The 15,529-nt window shown below is 36.8% G+C and overlaps 1 protein-coding gene across 2 annotated transcripts in view; it reads right to left on the bottom strand.

The window, feature by feature from the left end:
• LOC142107538 (coiled-coil domain-containing protein 17-like) overlaps positions 1–15,329 on the bottom strand; it is a 34,541-nt gene extending 19,212 nt beyond the window's left edge. For both annotated transcript variants that reach the window (XM_075191021.1, XM_075191030.1), the window contains exons 1-3: positions 15,004–15,329; positions 4,822–4,959; positions 4,193–4,325 (exon numbers count right to left, since the gene is read on the bottom strand). In XM_075191021.1, the coding sequence (XP_075047122.1) occupies positions 4,193–4,325; positions 4,822–4,959; positions 15,004–15,165 (433 nt within the window). In that variant the 5' untranslated portion in view covers positions 15,166–15,329. The remainder of the gene's footprint in view (positions 1–4,192; positions 4,326–4,821; positions 4,960–15,003) is intronic.
• Between the last annotated feature and the right edge of the window lie 200 nt (positions 15,330–15,529).

The raw sequence follows: 15,529 nt of genomic DNA, 5'->3' as shown, positions 1-15,529 counted from the left end.
CTTGGGGATTTGTGATGCCATCTCTTTAGAAGGCAGAGTTGTTTGCTGTGTTGTTGATGACAGCTTAAGTCTCTTAAATTTTTTAGAGGGGGGGGAGGTGGGCTTAGATACTTGGGTGAAGCTGAACCACTAGTCATGAACACGGGCCAGGGCATAAGCCGTTCCTTGCCACTCCGTGTCGTAAATGGCATATTGGCAAGTTTACGTTTCTCCTCAGATGATTTCAATTTTCTTTTTTTGCTAATTTTAGTGAACTTTGGCTTTTTGGATTTTACATGCCCTCTACTAGGAGATTGGGCATCGCCCTTGGCAGACGACGTTGATGGCATTTCATCGTCTATGTCATGACTAGTGGCAGCAGCTTCAGCATTAGGAGGAAGTGGGTCTTGATCTTTCCCTACTTTTTCCTGCAAATTTTTGTACTCCATTATAGTTAAATCTCTGGTACTAATATTTCTGGACTGCAAGAACAGTGAACGTATTTTAATTTAGCAGTACTAATATTTCTGGCCTGCAAAAACAGTGAACGTAGGTAAATATTGCAGTACTAATATTTCTGGACTGCAAGAACAGTGAACGTATTTTTATTTAGCAGTACTAATATTTCTGGACTCCAAGAACAGTGAACGTATTTTAATTTAGCAGTACTAATATTTCTGGACTGCAAGAACAGTGAACGTATTTTAATTTAGCAGTACTAATATTTCTGGACTGCAAGAACAGTGAACGTATTTTAATTTAGCAGTACTAATATTTCTGGACTGTAAGAACAATGAACGTAGGTATTGCAGTACTAATATTTCTGGACTGCAAGAATATATTGCACTAGAATTTTTTTTATACTTTTTAAATTATTTTTTTATATTTTTTTAAAATTATTTTTGTATAATTTTTTTTCTTATTTTTTTAAAATTTTGTTATGATTTTTTAAGAATTATAAAATTACTATGGACTTAGCAGAACAAAGCACAGGACAAAAGCACCACTGGACTCAGAAGGACAGAGCACTGGCCAAAGCACCACTGGACTCAGCAGGACACAGCACAGGACAAAAGCACCACTGGACTCAGCAGGACAAAGCACTGGCCAAAGCACCACTGGACTCAGCAGGACAGAGCACAGGACAAAAGCACCACTCGATTTAGCAGGACAGAACACTGGCCAAAGCACCACTGGACTCAGCAGCACAGAGCACAGGACAAAAGCATAAAGCACCACTGGACTGATCACACAGGATCACCACTACCCTACAACCTCCCTCTTTTCTGATCTCAGCCCAAATGAAGATGGCGGCCGCAAGCGGGGAATTTATGACATACGAGTCTCGCGAGATCCGACGCGAGACTTGGATGTCATAGTCTCGTTTTGGATTGAGGGCGCCGCCGGAAATACCCGAACAGTGCTCGGATCCAGTCGGATCCGCACTGTTGGGGTGGGCTCGGATTAGCGGAATCCGAGCCCGCTCATCCCTACTTTATTTTGCAGCAGGACAAAAACCCCAAACATACAGGCAATGTCATTAAGAAATATCTTCAGCATAAAGAAGAACAAGAAATCCTGGAAGTGATGATATGGTCCTCAGAGAGCCCTGATATCAACATCATCGAGTCTGCCTGGGATTACATGAAGAGACAGAAGGATTTGAGCAAGCCTACATCCACAGAAGATCTGTGGTTTGTTCTAAGATATTTGGAACAACCTCCCTACCAAGTTCCTTCAAACACTGTGTGCAAGTGTTCCTAGAAGAATTGATGCTGTTTTGAAGGCAAAGGGTGGTCACACTAAATATTGATTTGATTTAGATTTCTCTTCTGTTCATTCACTTTGCATTTTGCTAATTGATAAAAATAAACTATTAACACTTCTACTGTTGAAAAATTGTTACTTTGCAGCATTTTTTCCACACCTGCCTAAAACTTTCACACAGTATTGTATATCAGAGATTAAAAGACCAATGATAGAGCTTGATTTCTCTATGCCCTATATATGAAGGGCGTTACCCCACCAGCGTAAAGAATCGCTAGCACTGGAGGTGATATTTATTGCCTATATATCAACTATCAGGACAGTACTTGTAATAAATCTTACTTGTAATAAATCTTATTTTCTGAAGGGAAAAAAATCAAAATGTTAGATATAAAATATGGTTTATATTTTTCAAATTTATATTATGTGTACTGCTAGATTTTTATGTATAAAAGGATTTTGATTTTGTTTTTAAAAAAAGGTTTAATTTTATTTTTTATTTGAAAGAGCAGTGGAACTGGAAGCTTGCTGGTTCCCTGCACATGTTCAGTATGAGTAAAAAGGGGGCCTCCAGAACAAAAATAACTGTCACAGCACCGCGATAAGTGTTTTTTTAATAGGTTCATTAGTCCTCTTTATATTGCATAATTTCTTCAATCTTTTATAAATGTTATTTCCTAATATAATCACAAAATAAACTCAAAAACATTTCTCAATAAAAAACAGCACCAGCTAACATATTAGCACTAAAATAAATAGATGTCTACATAAATAGATCAAGTTTATATACATATATTGGACAACTAGAACAAGTTAATATATTCCCAAAAAGATACATGCATAGCTTAATAAATAGAAAAATTAATATATATTTACTGTGCTATTAAACAATTTTTACATAAGATTAGTGAAAAATCAAAATAATTATATTGGTAAAACAAGAGATTAGAAATATTCCAGAAAAAAATATTTATGGTTTGTCACCTAATTGTACAAATAGATCAGAGTCACGATAAATTAATAGACGCACAACTTATGACCCATGGACCACATAAGACCTACAAGGTCATAGTGGGACTAAGAGGGAAGGGACACAAATACTACAGTAGTACACTTTTCATTTTGATCTTACAATGCAGGTTTTCAGGCCCTGATTTAGGGTTCAGGCCTCCCTAGGCTAATAGACATGTAGGCACCTCTCGCCTTCCACACCAGGCTAGGTAAAAACAACTTAATTCTTAATTTAAAATACGACTTCCTTCACCAACCCCGCCACCAATGTTTATGTTTTAGCATTTCCAAAATTAAGCACCACTTGGAATTTTAAAAGGGTCATGGCAACCTTTGTGACTCATTTAGTTTTCATTAAAATCAGAACTGTATAGCACAGTGGCTCCCAAACTTTTTCACTTTGCGGCATCCTTAGAGTCTCATAATTTTTTCAAGGCACCCCTCCAAAATAATTACCGAACAGACCCTTTTTATAAGTAGTTGGGTCAAAATAACGTAATAAGTATTTAGGTCAGGACAGAAATATTTAGTAAGTTAATTGCAAAAATAATGCACATAAATCCAAGGGAAAAGAATATTTTTATATATTTTTTTCAATTATAGTTCTGTCAAAGAATAATTTACAGCCAATATTCAGAGGAATAAGATAAAACAAAATAAAACAACAACATGTACAAAAATCATCACACTGTGCTCCTTCATCCTCCCACTGTGTGCCCCATCATCTTTACACTCTGTGCCCCCGTCATCCACACATTCTGTGCCCCCTTCATCCACACACTCTGTGCCCCCTTCATCCACAAACTCTGTGCCCCTTCATCCACACATTCTGTGCCTTTCTTCATCCACACTCTGTGCCCTCCTTCAACCACACACTGTGCCCTCCGTCATCCACACACTCTGTGCCCCTTCATCAACATACTCTGTGCCCTCCGTCATCCACACACTCTGTGCCCTACTTCATCCACACACTCTTATATATAATATAATATAAATATAAATAATATATACGTGTAAATATATATATATATATATATATATATATATATATATATATATATACACATATATAGACCTCCCTCGTTTTCGAGAGGAGGCTAGCTGTGGTTCCCTGCTGATAAAATAGGATTGAACCAGGGACATAGCAAACTATAAACTGACATTTAACACATCACATGTTATTAAAATGTATTTCATGTGATGCATTAAATGTAAATTTAAAGTTTGCTATATCTGAAAAGATAAAGCATGCCAGACATTTAATTAAAGCACTGAGGTCACATGATTAAACGTCTGAGTTAATGTCTGAATTAAAAATGTAATTTGAGATGTAACTATGCATGTACCACTAACTAGTCAATGACACAAAGTACCAAATACTGTAGCCTGGGATAAAATGTATAAAATATATAAATGAAGACATCAATTGACATACCATCTCTCTGTTTCTCCAACACTTTATTTTGAGACATAATTTCATTGATTTGCTTGCTGTGAGCCTCAGCGAGATAACGCAGTTGCGTTTCATTATCAGTTGTTCTTGGTTCTAGTTGAGCATTTCCATTAATCTAAAAAGAGGGCATTAGTTACAGAATTCAACTCAACCAGGATCCGGTTACACAGCTTTATTTTATAACTACCTGCTGTAGGCCCTATACTTTTCCTTCATCCATGCAAGGTCTCAAGGCCCACAAAACCCACCAGCTTACACACAACACCATGCACCTGCCCGCTACTGTGGTATAAGTCTGTCACCAGGCTCAGTCACAACATTATGTTATGTGGCAGTCTGTATGGGGTTTTGTGAACAATGCAAATTCCATTGGCTCACCTAATTTTCTCTAATGAGCTAGGTCAGTATTGTGGACTTTGAATGGGTGGGGTTTATAATAAAGTGCGTGGGAAATTGCCTGAAAGTGGGAGTGGTTATTCAGAAAATGATTATTGTTGGGCAGATCAATTTGTGTGAATTTGGGGCATGGTTTGTGTGTGTTAGCAGTGTGTTTATTTCATCTCAATTTTACCTGGATACATGTTAGGAGCTATACCTTTCTGTGTACTTACTTTGTCTAAATCAGTCTTCTCTTCTCTTGAATCCAACATGTAATCCGACAATGTGATTTTATGATCATTTTTCTGTTTGATTTGATAGTGTTGCATTTGCTCATTCTTGTTTCTCCTGGAGTTCTTCAGTTTGTTTACCTAATTTAGAGAAATATACAGACATCTAAATTAGTACTGTATAATAATTGATATGTTATATTTCTGAGAGGGAGAGTGGGCAATCATGGGGTATATGACCATACTCTGAATCTATATTGCTTTATATGCATAGGCAAGTATTGGTAGGGATTGCAGGTGACCAGATCCTCCAGTTCATGAACAATTTACCAAGTATAATATGAAGAATATGTTTTAATTCTCATAAAAGGACTTGAATTTTCCGGTAATAAAGACAGTTCTGTTGTCCCCTTACTCTCATGATTAATTTAAGACATGATCAAAGTTGAATCTAGCAGAGTTTAAAAAATAAAAATAATATAACAGTTTATATTAAAAAGGAGTAGTCCTAAAGTAGATACCTAATAAAACATCAGAGGTAATGTTGGTCCATTCAGTTTGCTTCTTAGATTACGGATGAAAGTTTGAAGATATATTTAAGCTTATTCCCAATGTCAAGTGAAAAAGAGGGATAGGCTGCGCTTCCTCCAAATATATGAAGCAGCCAAATGCGAACCTGAGAGTGTGTGGGGGACCCCTAAACTCCCAACAATGTTAGATACGTATAAAAATAGTCAGGTTCTGGGCGCTTGTAAAGGAAAGATATATCAATTTAATATGGATAGGTCCACAATACGCTCCGGCCGGAACGAGACAGCTTAGATGTGTTAAACAATTAACATGCATCAATTGACACTGCCGAAAACAATGATAATGGTAAAAAACACTATAAACTCAGTGTGATTGAAAATATGGTTAGAGTGCACTTGCAAGCTACTAAAATATGAAATGACAATTGGTATGAACTGCAAAAAGGGAATGTAAGGAAATATAATGTCCAGAGTTGTAAAATAAAAATGTTGGTGATGATGAAAAATGCAAGCAAAAATGAAATTGGTAGCCGTTACTCACATGAAGCAGGGATGTCTGGCTGTCTATAATGCAGACAGGCACTTAGTAGCGGTCCCAGAGTCTGTGCTGATGAGGTTAGATATAACGTTGATTTCAATGATAAAAAGCACCCAGCAGAATGCCAATTATTAAAACAAGAATGAGGAAGAAAGTTCTTCTAGTTCCTAAAGGGAAATCCTCTCCTTGTTGAAAGAAAAAATGATCCCGCTCAAATAGCGTGTGCACGCTGCGGGATATCTCCGTGTTGAGATTAAATGTATGGATATCAAAATGCCTCCAATAATGGACAGGTACCCAGCAGAATATAGGTGGTGATGATCCAAATGTAGTCCTCCTAATCCCCAACGTAGTCTCTCTCTTTCTCATAAAGTTGAGGCTAAACAGGGGAAGCGGTAGTGCCGCTACGGATGAGCGCATACACGCTACAGGCTGGTCTCCGATGTGGATGTCTGTATATGGTAATGTAAGATGCTAGCATGCTAGTAAGTTGAATAAAACTGAGTTGAGGGACAGTCTCCAACGCGTTTCGCCCGGTGGCAATGGCCAGTGGGCTTCCTCAGGGATAGTAATGTCCAACTGGTCTTCCTAGCCAGTTTTTAAAGAGATCCGGATGTGCCAATCAGCCAAGAGGCAATGGAGTAATTAAGTAATTAGTGAATAAATCTGAGTACTGGTGATTGCACAACAATCCAACAGGCATGATGGAAAAAAACAAAAGAAAACGATAGTGCACTAGTTGCAAAACAAAAAAGAGCATGTTTGAACATATATAGAAAAATATATATAAATAGATCTGGTTGCATAAATATTAATTGGTGATGTACATGGTATATATATGAAATGAACAAAAATAAATAAAAATAAATAAAAATAAAAATAAAAATAAAAATAAAAAAAATAAATAAAAAAAAAAAATAAATAAATAAATAAATTAAAAAAAAAAAAAAAAAAAAAAAATAAAAAAAAAAAAATAAAAAAAAAAAAAAATTAAAAATAAAAAATAAAAATATAAAAATAAAATAAAAAATAAAAAATAAAAATATAAAAATAAAATAAAAAATAAAATAATAATAATAAAAAAAATTATATATATATATATAAAAATAATAATAATAAAAAAATAATAATAATAAAAAAAAAAAAAAAAAATTTAAAAATAAATAAATAAATGAAATAAAAAAATAATAAATAAATAAATAAAAAAAAAAAAGTAGAAGTATAAAAATAAAAATAAAGTGGGAATATGGTATAGCTAGCATATTATTCCCATTGTATCAATGTGTATAAGGATAAATATAGTGGATACATTATGAGTGGAGAAAATAACCCAGGTCAAAATCCACATTCAATCCTTTTGGGATCAGGGTTTTAAGATTAAAAATCCATCTCGCCTCTTCTTTTGAAATGAGGGAAATGAAATCTCCACCTCTCCAAGGTTTATGAACTTTACATATTCCTAAAAACTGAAGTTTAGTGTGGTCGTGGTTATGATGTTTAAGAAAATGAGATGATACGGTATGATTATCTAACTGATTGGTGATGTTGCGAAGGTGCTCTGAAATTCTAACATGAAGTTTCCGGATAGTGCGCCCTACATATTGTAGTCCACACGGGCACTCCAACAGATAAACCACACCCATAGTATCACAGGTGATTTTGGTTTTGATCTGAAAGGAGTCACCTGTTGTATGAGAGTGGAAGTTGGTGATGGGCTTTGTTCCCTTATGATTAATAGTTTTGCAAGCATGGCACCTATTGCAATAATAAAAGCCCCCACTTTTCTCTTCCAGCCAACTCTGTTGGCCTTTTTCTGCAGTTGTTTTTGGAATGCAGCACTTGACGAGCTTAGTGTTAAGCGAATCTGATTTTCTATAAATGATCCTTGGATGTCCGGGAAGGATGTCCTTCAGATGCTCAATGTCAAGTGAAAATATATGGGCAGCACGTTGTCTTAGTGGTTAGCACTTCTGCCTTACAGCACTGAGTTTGTTGCCCGACCATGGTCTTATCTGTATGGAGTTTGTATGTTTTCCCTGTGTTTGCGTGGGTTTCCTCTGGGTGCTCCGGTTTCCTCCCACACTCCAAAAACATACTGGTAGGTTATTTGGCTGCTATCAAATTGACCCTAATCTCTCTCTGCCTGTGTATGTGTAATAGGGAATTTAGACTGTAAGCTCCAATGGGGCAGGGACTGATATGAGTGTGTTCTCTGTACAGTGCTGCAGACTTATTGGCGCTATATAAATAGATGATGATAATGATGATGATTAAACATTGCTAAAACTCTGAAGTAAATTAAATTCCTCAACCAGAAACTGTTTCATCTCAGATGTCATGGAGTCAAAACACTTATTGGATCAATGTGGTGGAGGAAGGAAGAGCTGTCCTCCTGTGCGATGGGGTCAACATGTAGCTGTGCATTTGCTTAACTGGTGCATGCGCAGTACTGCTTGCACCACACATAGTTGACCAGGGCCTTCAGATAAACAGTGCATCATCACTAAGGATGCTGGGAGGGCAGGAAGGCTTTATAATCTTCATAAACCAGGACTATCTTCCATTGCAAATCTAGTTTTTCCTATTCCCTCTTTCCCTACTTTCCCCCTTTCCTTCCCTTCTTCCCCACTTCACAATAAGGCTGTAAGGATTTAAATGCTGCAAGGGGTGTATATATGGAGTAATATAGCAAGGTAGTAGCTACTAGTAGAGAGAGAGGAGGTCTGATAAAGGTAAGGATGGGCAGAAAACAGGAAGATCTAGTAAACAAGCCAAAGGTTGAGACAGGCAGCACACTGGGCAAATCCAGCAACAGACAATGGGTCAGACAACAGGTGAGCAATATGAATACAAGAAAGACAGCAGGCTACATGAACAGCACAAGTTAAACACTATTACTGGTTATCACTCCCTGCCATTTATAGTAATGGTGGCCTATCACAATTCTTCAGGTGAAGAAATGCATAAGGCTAATATAGCCTTGTGGACTGTCATCATCCCTTGCATTTCTATTCTGGAACTTTCACTTATATGCTATGGTGCCTTCTGTTACTGTACAGTGTTGGACTGTGTTTCTCATAATAACACATATGCTACAAACTGGAAATATAACCTGCACTGGCTTGGTAACACCCTTGGTATCCATTTTACATTGGAGGGAGAGATAGGTGGGTCTCCAGAGGAGATACAGGAGAAACAGTATGGACCTGCAATTCTTGAATTTACTAAAATTGATTAATTTATCTGTATAGTTATGAACCTGGCCGGTAATATCCTGATCTTGATTTTGGATAATTTGTTTAACCTGAGCCTGGTAGTGAAGGTTTTGAGTCAAAACAATTACTTTATGGGTAGTAACAGAACTTGCACTAGCAGACTCCATGGTTGAGGCATGAATATCTTTAAGATATATAGTATTAGAGAATGAGTCCAGTTGTCAGAGTGGAAGGAATCAAGAAGAAGCCAAAGTATTGTAGGCAGATGTGGAGTATACAGACATAGCCAAAAGTTTTGAGAATGACACAAATATTATTAAAATATTTTGTGATGGCAATTTGCATATACTCCAGAATGTCATGAAAAGTGATCAGATGAATTGCAATTAATTGCAAAGTCCCTCTTTGCCATGACAATGAACTTTATCCCAAAACAACATTTCCACTGCATTTCAGCCCCGCTACAAATGGACCAGTTGAAATCAGGTCAGTGATTCTCTTGTTAACATAGGTGTGAGTGTTGATGAGAACAAGGCTGGAGATCACTCTGGCATGCTGATTGAGTTAGAATAACAGACTGTAAGCTTTAAAAGGAGGGTGGTGCTTGAAATCATTATTTTTCCTCTGATAACCATGGATATCTGCAAGGAAACACGTGCAGTCATCATTGCTTTGCACAAAAAGGGCTTCACAGACAAGAATATTCTGCTACTAAAATTGCACCTAAATCAACCATTTATCGGATTATCAAGAACTTCAAAGAGAGCGGTTCAATAGTTGTGAAGAAGGCTTCAGGGCACCAAAGAACGTCCAGCCAGCACCAGAACAGTCTCTAAAAGTTGATTCAAATGCCGGATTAGGACACCACTAGTGCAGAGCTTGCTCAGGAATGACAGCAGACAGGTGTGAGTGCATCTGCACGCACAGTGAGGCAAAGACTTTTGGAGGATGGCCTGCAAAGAAGCCACTTCTTTCCAGGAAAAACATCAGGGACAGACTGATATTCTGCAAAAGGAACAGGGATTGGACTGCTAAGGACTAGGGTAAAGTAATTTTCTCTGCTGAATGCCCCTTTCAGGTTGTTTAGGGCATCTGGAACAACACTTGTCCAGAGAAGGAAAGGAGAGCGCTACCATCAGTCCAGTGTCATGCCAAGAGAAAAGCATCCTGAGACCATTCATGTGTGGGGTTGCTTCTCAGTCAAGGGAGTGGGTTTATTCACAATTGTGCCTAAGAACACAGCCATGAATAAAGAATGGTACCAAAACATCCTCCAACAGCAACTTCTCTCAAGCATCCAAGAACAGTTTGGTGACGAAAAATGCCTTTTCCAGCATGTTGGAGCACCTTGCCATAAGGCAAAAGTGATAACTAAGTGGCTCGGGGATCAAAACATCAAAATTTTGGGTTCATGGCCAGGAATCCTCCCCAGACCTTAATCCCATTGAGAACTTGTGGTAAATCCTCAAGATGCAGGTGGACAAAGAAAAACCCACAAATTCTGACAAACTCCAAGCATTGATTAAGCAAGAATGGGTGTCCATCAGTCAGTATGTGGATTGACAGCATGCCAGGGCGAATTGCAGAGGTCTTCAAAAAGAAGGATCAACACTGCAAATATTGACTCTTTGCATAAACTTAATGTAATTGTCAATAAAAACCTTTGACACTTATGAAATGCTTGTAATTTTACTTCAGTATACCATAGCAACATCTGACAAAAAGGTCTAAAAACACTGAAGCAGCAAACTTTGTGAAAACTAATACTTGTGTCTTTCTCAAAACTTTTGGCCATGACTGTAGATAAAAAAGACAAAATCAGAACATGGGCAGTCAAGCAGGGATGTAGTCAAGGACAAGACAAATCGGTACACAGCTAACAGTACTAGTAGTAGTAGTTACAAGGCAAGACCACAGGTGCAAACCACAAAAATCCACAGAGTAAACAGACTGTTTCTGGGTTAAAATAGCCCAGTGTTTCCTTTGATTGAGCCAATGATTAGGCGATGTTCATTAAGTAATTAGAAATTCCGGGGGAATAGTATCTCAAGTACTGCAGCTCAAAGAGTAAGGCTGGGTACACACAAAATTTCTCCCGATACGATATCCCTAACGATTTTACCAACGATTAAATTTAAAAAAAAATGTCACGATCAGCAAGTTGATCCATGTGTACACAATAAACAGATTTTACACAAATTACCTTCAGATCTGTATTCTTTATCCGTCATAACTGTTGGGTCAGAAGATCGTAACTCTGCACACTCTATAGAGATCTATGGACACTGCCGGTCATCAGTGCATACACATTGCAGAACTGGAATAACAACGTTCCATCGTTGAACAAGATTTTTAGTCCAGTTTAAAAATCAAGTGAAATGATACAATGTGCTTTGGAATGATAATCGGTCATCGTCGCAGCGTACACAACAATGCGATATCGGGCCGAACAGTCATTTATCGTTTGATTCGCCCATTAATCGTTTGAAAACACTGTAGTGTGTATCCAGCCTTAATTTTTCAGTGGCAAACAAGCAAACAATTAATTCAGCAACACAGAATCCAGGGTTCCAGACCTTGATAAGCTCAGTTCCTGACACTATTATAGCCTTAAAGGAGATTGTAGACCTTGCTTTACAAATGTTTAGGGAGGAGATGTAGGGAGCAAGACAATGGGGGGAAGTAGAGGTGAGAGGTGCAAAGAGTAAAAAAAATGTAGCATACTCCATCGGTGGAGTTTTCCTTTATGTTTCAAGTGTCATAAATGCATCCCTTTATATAGCTAGAGATCATTGATTGAACTTGAGGTGTAAAATGTGTAACAAATAAGCCTTTATTTCATTTGTATATAAGTGGTAACTAAATTCAAACAATTTGATGATGGAGTCAACAAACTAAACACAGAGGAAACAGAGTCCTTCACAATGACCCTCGAGGTGCACAAACTTCAGCTCCATAATCATAATCATCTGTCATAACTATCTGCTGAAAAGATTGCACACTCTATAGAGATCTACCTACACTGCTGGTCGTGAGTGCATGCACACTTCCCCAATTGTCCGACATTGTTCCATCATTGATAGTAATTTTTAGTCAGTTTCTAAAATCAAATCAAATCATACAATGTGCTTTGGTACATGAAAACATGATCATGGGTGTGTGATCACTAATGCGATATCGGAGAGTCGTTTATCGTGTGATTGGTGCGATAATTGAGGGAAAAACCTATAGCGTGTATTCAGCTTTAATCTGGTTTCACATTGTACTGTCATCAAGCAAATAAGTCACCCAGGTGTCTCAAGGCCTGACCCCTGGTATAATGGGAATAAAATGTGTATATATGTTTTACAAAACATATGGGAATGAGTCATAGAGCCCAAAGGATCTATTTTCTTATACATTTGCACTTGTTAGTTTGGGTAAGAGCTGCCACATTAGGGAAATGAAACATCAACTTCAATCTTAGTAGACCTCCCCTGGCAGAATTATTAAGTAAAATTTGTAGAATTCTTTTCTGGCTTTACCCAGAGATCATTTTTATACACAGCTTCTCTTAGAGATAGGTTTGTACCTGTGATCTATTCAACAAAGAGTTCTACAAGGTATATATTGGTTTTAATCTATGTTTAATGTGGTAATTTTGGAAATGTTCACCAAATCATCAAAGTAAACACCAAAGCCTTATTTCAGAGGTGAAAGAAACCATTTTAAAGCTAATATACTGAGGCATCAATTTATCTGGTAGGAAATCCTACCAATAAATTTTGCATTTGCAATATGACAATAAATTTTGAAGAATACATTTAATTTGTATGTCTTTGAATTAAAACTAAAACTAACTTTTAAAATGCCAATCTCGTTTGTAGTTGATATCCTCCTTGGAGATTAATCTCTCTTCTTGAGTTGCATTTATTACTATGTTTATTTATTTGGGAAGTTCTCCAGGAAACATTACCAAAGCTACACAATGCTCAATAAAATATAGTTATTGGATCGTTCATGTCATCTTTCATGCTGATAATATATGTTCTTAATTTAATGATAATGGCAAGATGAAGTTTAAATTACAAGCATGTGAGTAAAAAGAGATCTTTATAAAGAAATACAATGTGCATTTAATTACATATCATCGGAAATTCATTACCATGTGGTAGAATATATGAGTAATACTAATTTCATAATCACCGACTGACTGTACATGAGATAGGTAGAACTGAAGAGTAGCAATATCATCAATCATAATCAGACAGCTGTGACATTATCATTTCACTATTCAGTAATAGATACATTGTTCTAAAGTGTAACATAAACTTTACTAAACATCAGAAAGACATCTGCAAGGAGTCATAATGTCTTTTGTGCTTTTAGTTGGCTGTGGAACTTGTTATTAGCTTTTAATGTAGTTGTCATTATAAACACACATACGCTCGCTTTCCTCTATGTCCATCGCACATCATGCATTTAGGACAACAGAACAAAGCTCTACCGAAAACATTACAGGGACATGTAATGAAATGTATCATGGTTATTTTATTATCATTTATTTATATGGCACCACTGTATTCTATAGTGCTTTACAATTTGGAAAAAAATACAGTAAAAGACTAGGGGGTAAATGTATCAAATGCCGATTTGAGGCATATTTACGGCCATGTTTTAAACCGCCCGATGTGTTAAAGGCAAGACTGCTGAAAAACTGCCAAAAAACATTAGTTTCATCCACCAAAGCCTTCAATGTTGCTGTCCCGATTTGTATCCTTGACTACAAACAAACCGTTAAATGTATGAAGCGCTGGTTTCAATCACAGCCACAAACCTGCCAACTAAACAGCCAAAATAAAAGAGGTGGTTGTATGAGGCGAGACTGCTCAAACAGCATGCAGTATGCTGCCAGCAAGCACTAGCGCACATGAGCATGCTGGTACATGTAGTACCACATGTGTGCAATGTAAATAGTAAACCCATCATGAAATAGTATGTATTGCCCCATCATAAATAAGTATTGCTATAATTATAGATTCATATTGCCCCATAATAGAAAAAGAACAATAATATTGCCCACTTAATATAATGAACAAATAAATTGCCACTATTAGTTAATTATAAATTAATTTTGTCCCCATAATCATTAAATAAAGATTGCCACAATAATTCATAAGTCAATGGTGCTTCCACTTATGTTATGGATGGCAAGATAGCTCAAAAAGCATGTTTGAGCTAAATAGCCTAACAAAAACAGCTATTAAAATAAATAGACCAAAGTTCGGGTGGTTTAGGTGTCTTTAAGTTGCCGCACATCATCGGTGACTTTAAATTCAATCCTCAATCCTACCTAAAGTAAATACAGCGGTTTGGAGCAATAAACCACCATGAATTGATGGAGATGTGCGGTGGATTATAACTGCTGTACAAAGAGCCATTTGATGAATGCTTCTCTAGGTATTAACAGATAGACAAAGAGATAAAAGGGCCCAGCTTACAATATCAATCACTATAAAAGTGACACAGTTCAGTGGGAAGATGTAAGCAGTGTCACTGGTCACACATTAGGAGGCTCATATTAGCCCTACTAAACCTGGACATTGCACTATTCTTCTCTGAACATAGAGATCAAAAGAGTTGGTAGAGTTGGCCCCTCCTGGGATTACTTCCTGGGCAGAATTGTTACAATAATGTGAAGTAAGAGGTCCCAAAATAGAGCAACAAGGTCAGTTTGATTTTGATTTTCAGTAAACAATTATCATCTCCACCAAGATGTATGCATTAAACTGATTCTAATAAATAGTGTATGTTATAAACATACATACACATAAAAATGCAAATAATGCTTGTAGGAAACAAAATAAAACTAAAAAGAAACCAGAAAAACAAACAAAACAAGATATAAAATGAAGACAGTTACCATATCCTGGGGTGTCTGTGTTTCTCTCACTCTTCCAATGTTTCCACCAATACAGAACTTCTCTCTGTGCTTTTCCAGCAATAATGAAGATCTAAAAGTCATATTGCAACTTGGGCAACGTAACAAGTCTGTCATGTTGAAAGTTTGAAAGGAAGATTTCATTACTTATTTTGTTATCTTCACTTTGTCTTCAGATATGGAAATAAGGCATGATGCAGTTTTACATTCAATCAATTACAATTAAAAAACATTAAAATGCTTGCCTATTGTAGCAAAAAAGTTTTTGGCATTTACTTAGATCATACAATTTGTGCTCAACTCCTGTGCTTTCCTTTGCCCCTCCCCTGTGTTCTAACAATGAGAGCTGGATGGCAACCTGTGTTTGTGTGTAAATAACGTTTCTCAACTCACTACAATGCCACAGTTACAGGTCTGGAAGGCTTGTGACTGACATCTACAGTGAGACTTGAATATTGCACTTGTATGTTATGGTATTATTAAAGATGAGCAGAGAAATCTGACATAC

This window comes from Mixophyes fleayi, chromosome 1 (genome assembly GCF_038048845.1).
Source record: "Mixophyes fleayi isolate aMixFle1 chromosome 1, aMixFle1.hap1, whole genome shotgun sequence".
NCBI lineage: Eukaryota > Metazoa > Chordata > Amphibia > Anura > Limnodynastidae > Mixophyes > Mixophyes fleayi.
The sequence above is the reverse complement of the archived record's forward strand: the minus strand, read 5'-3'. Positions and strand labels throughout refer to the sequence as shown.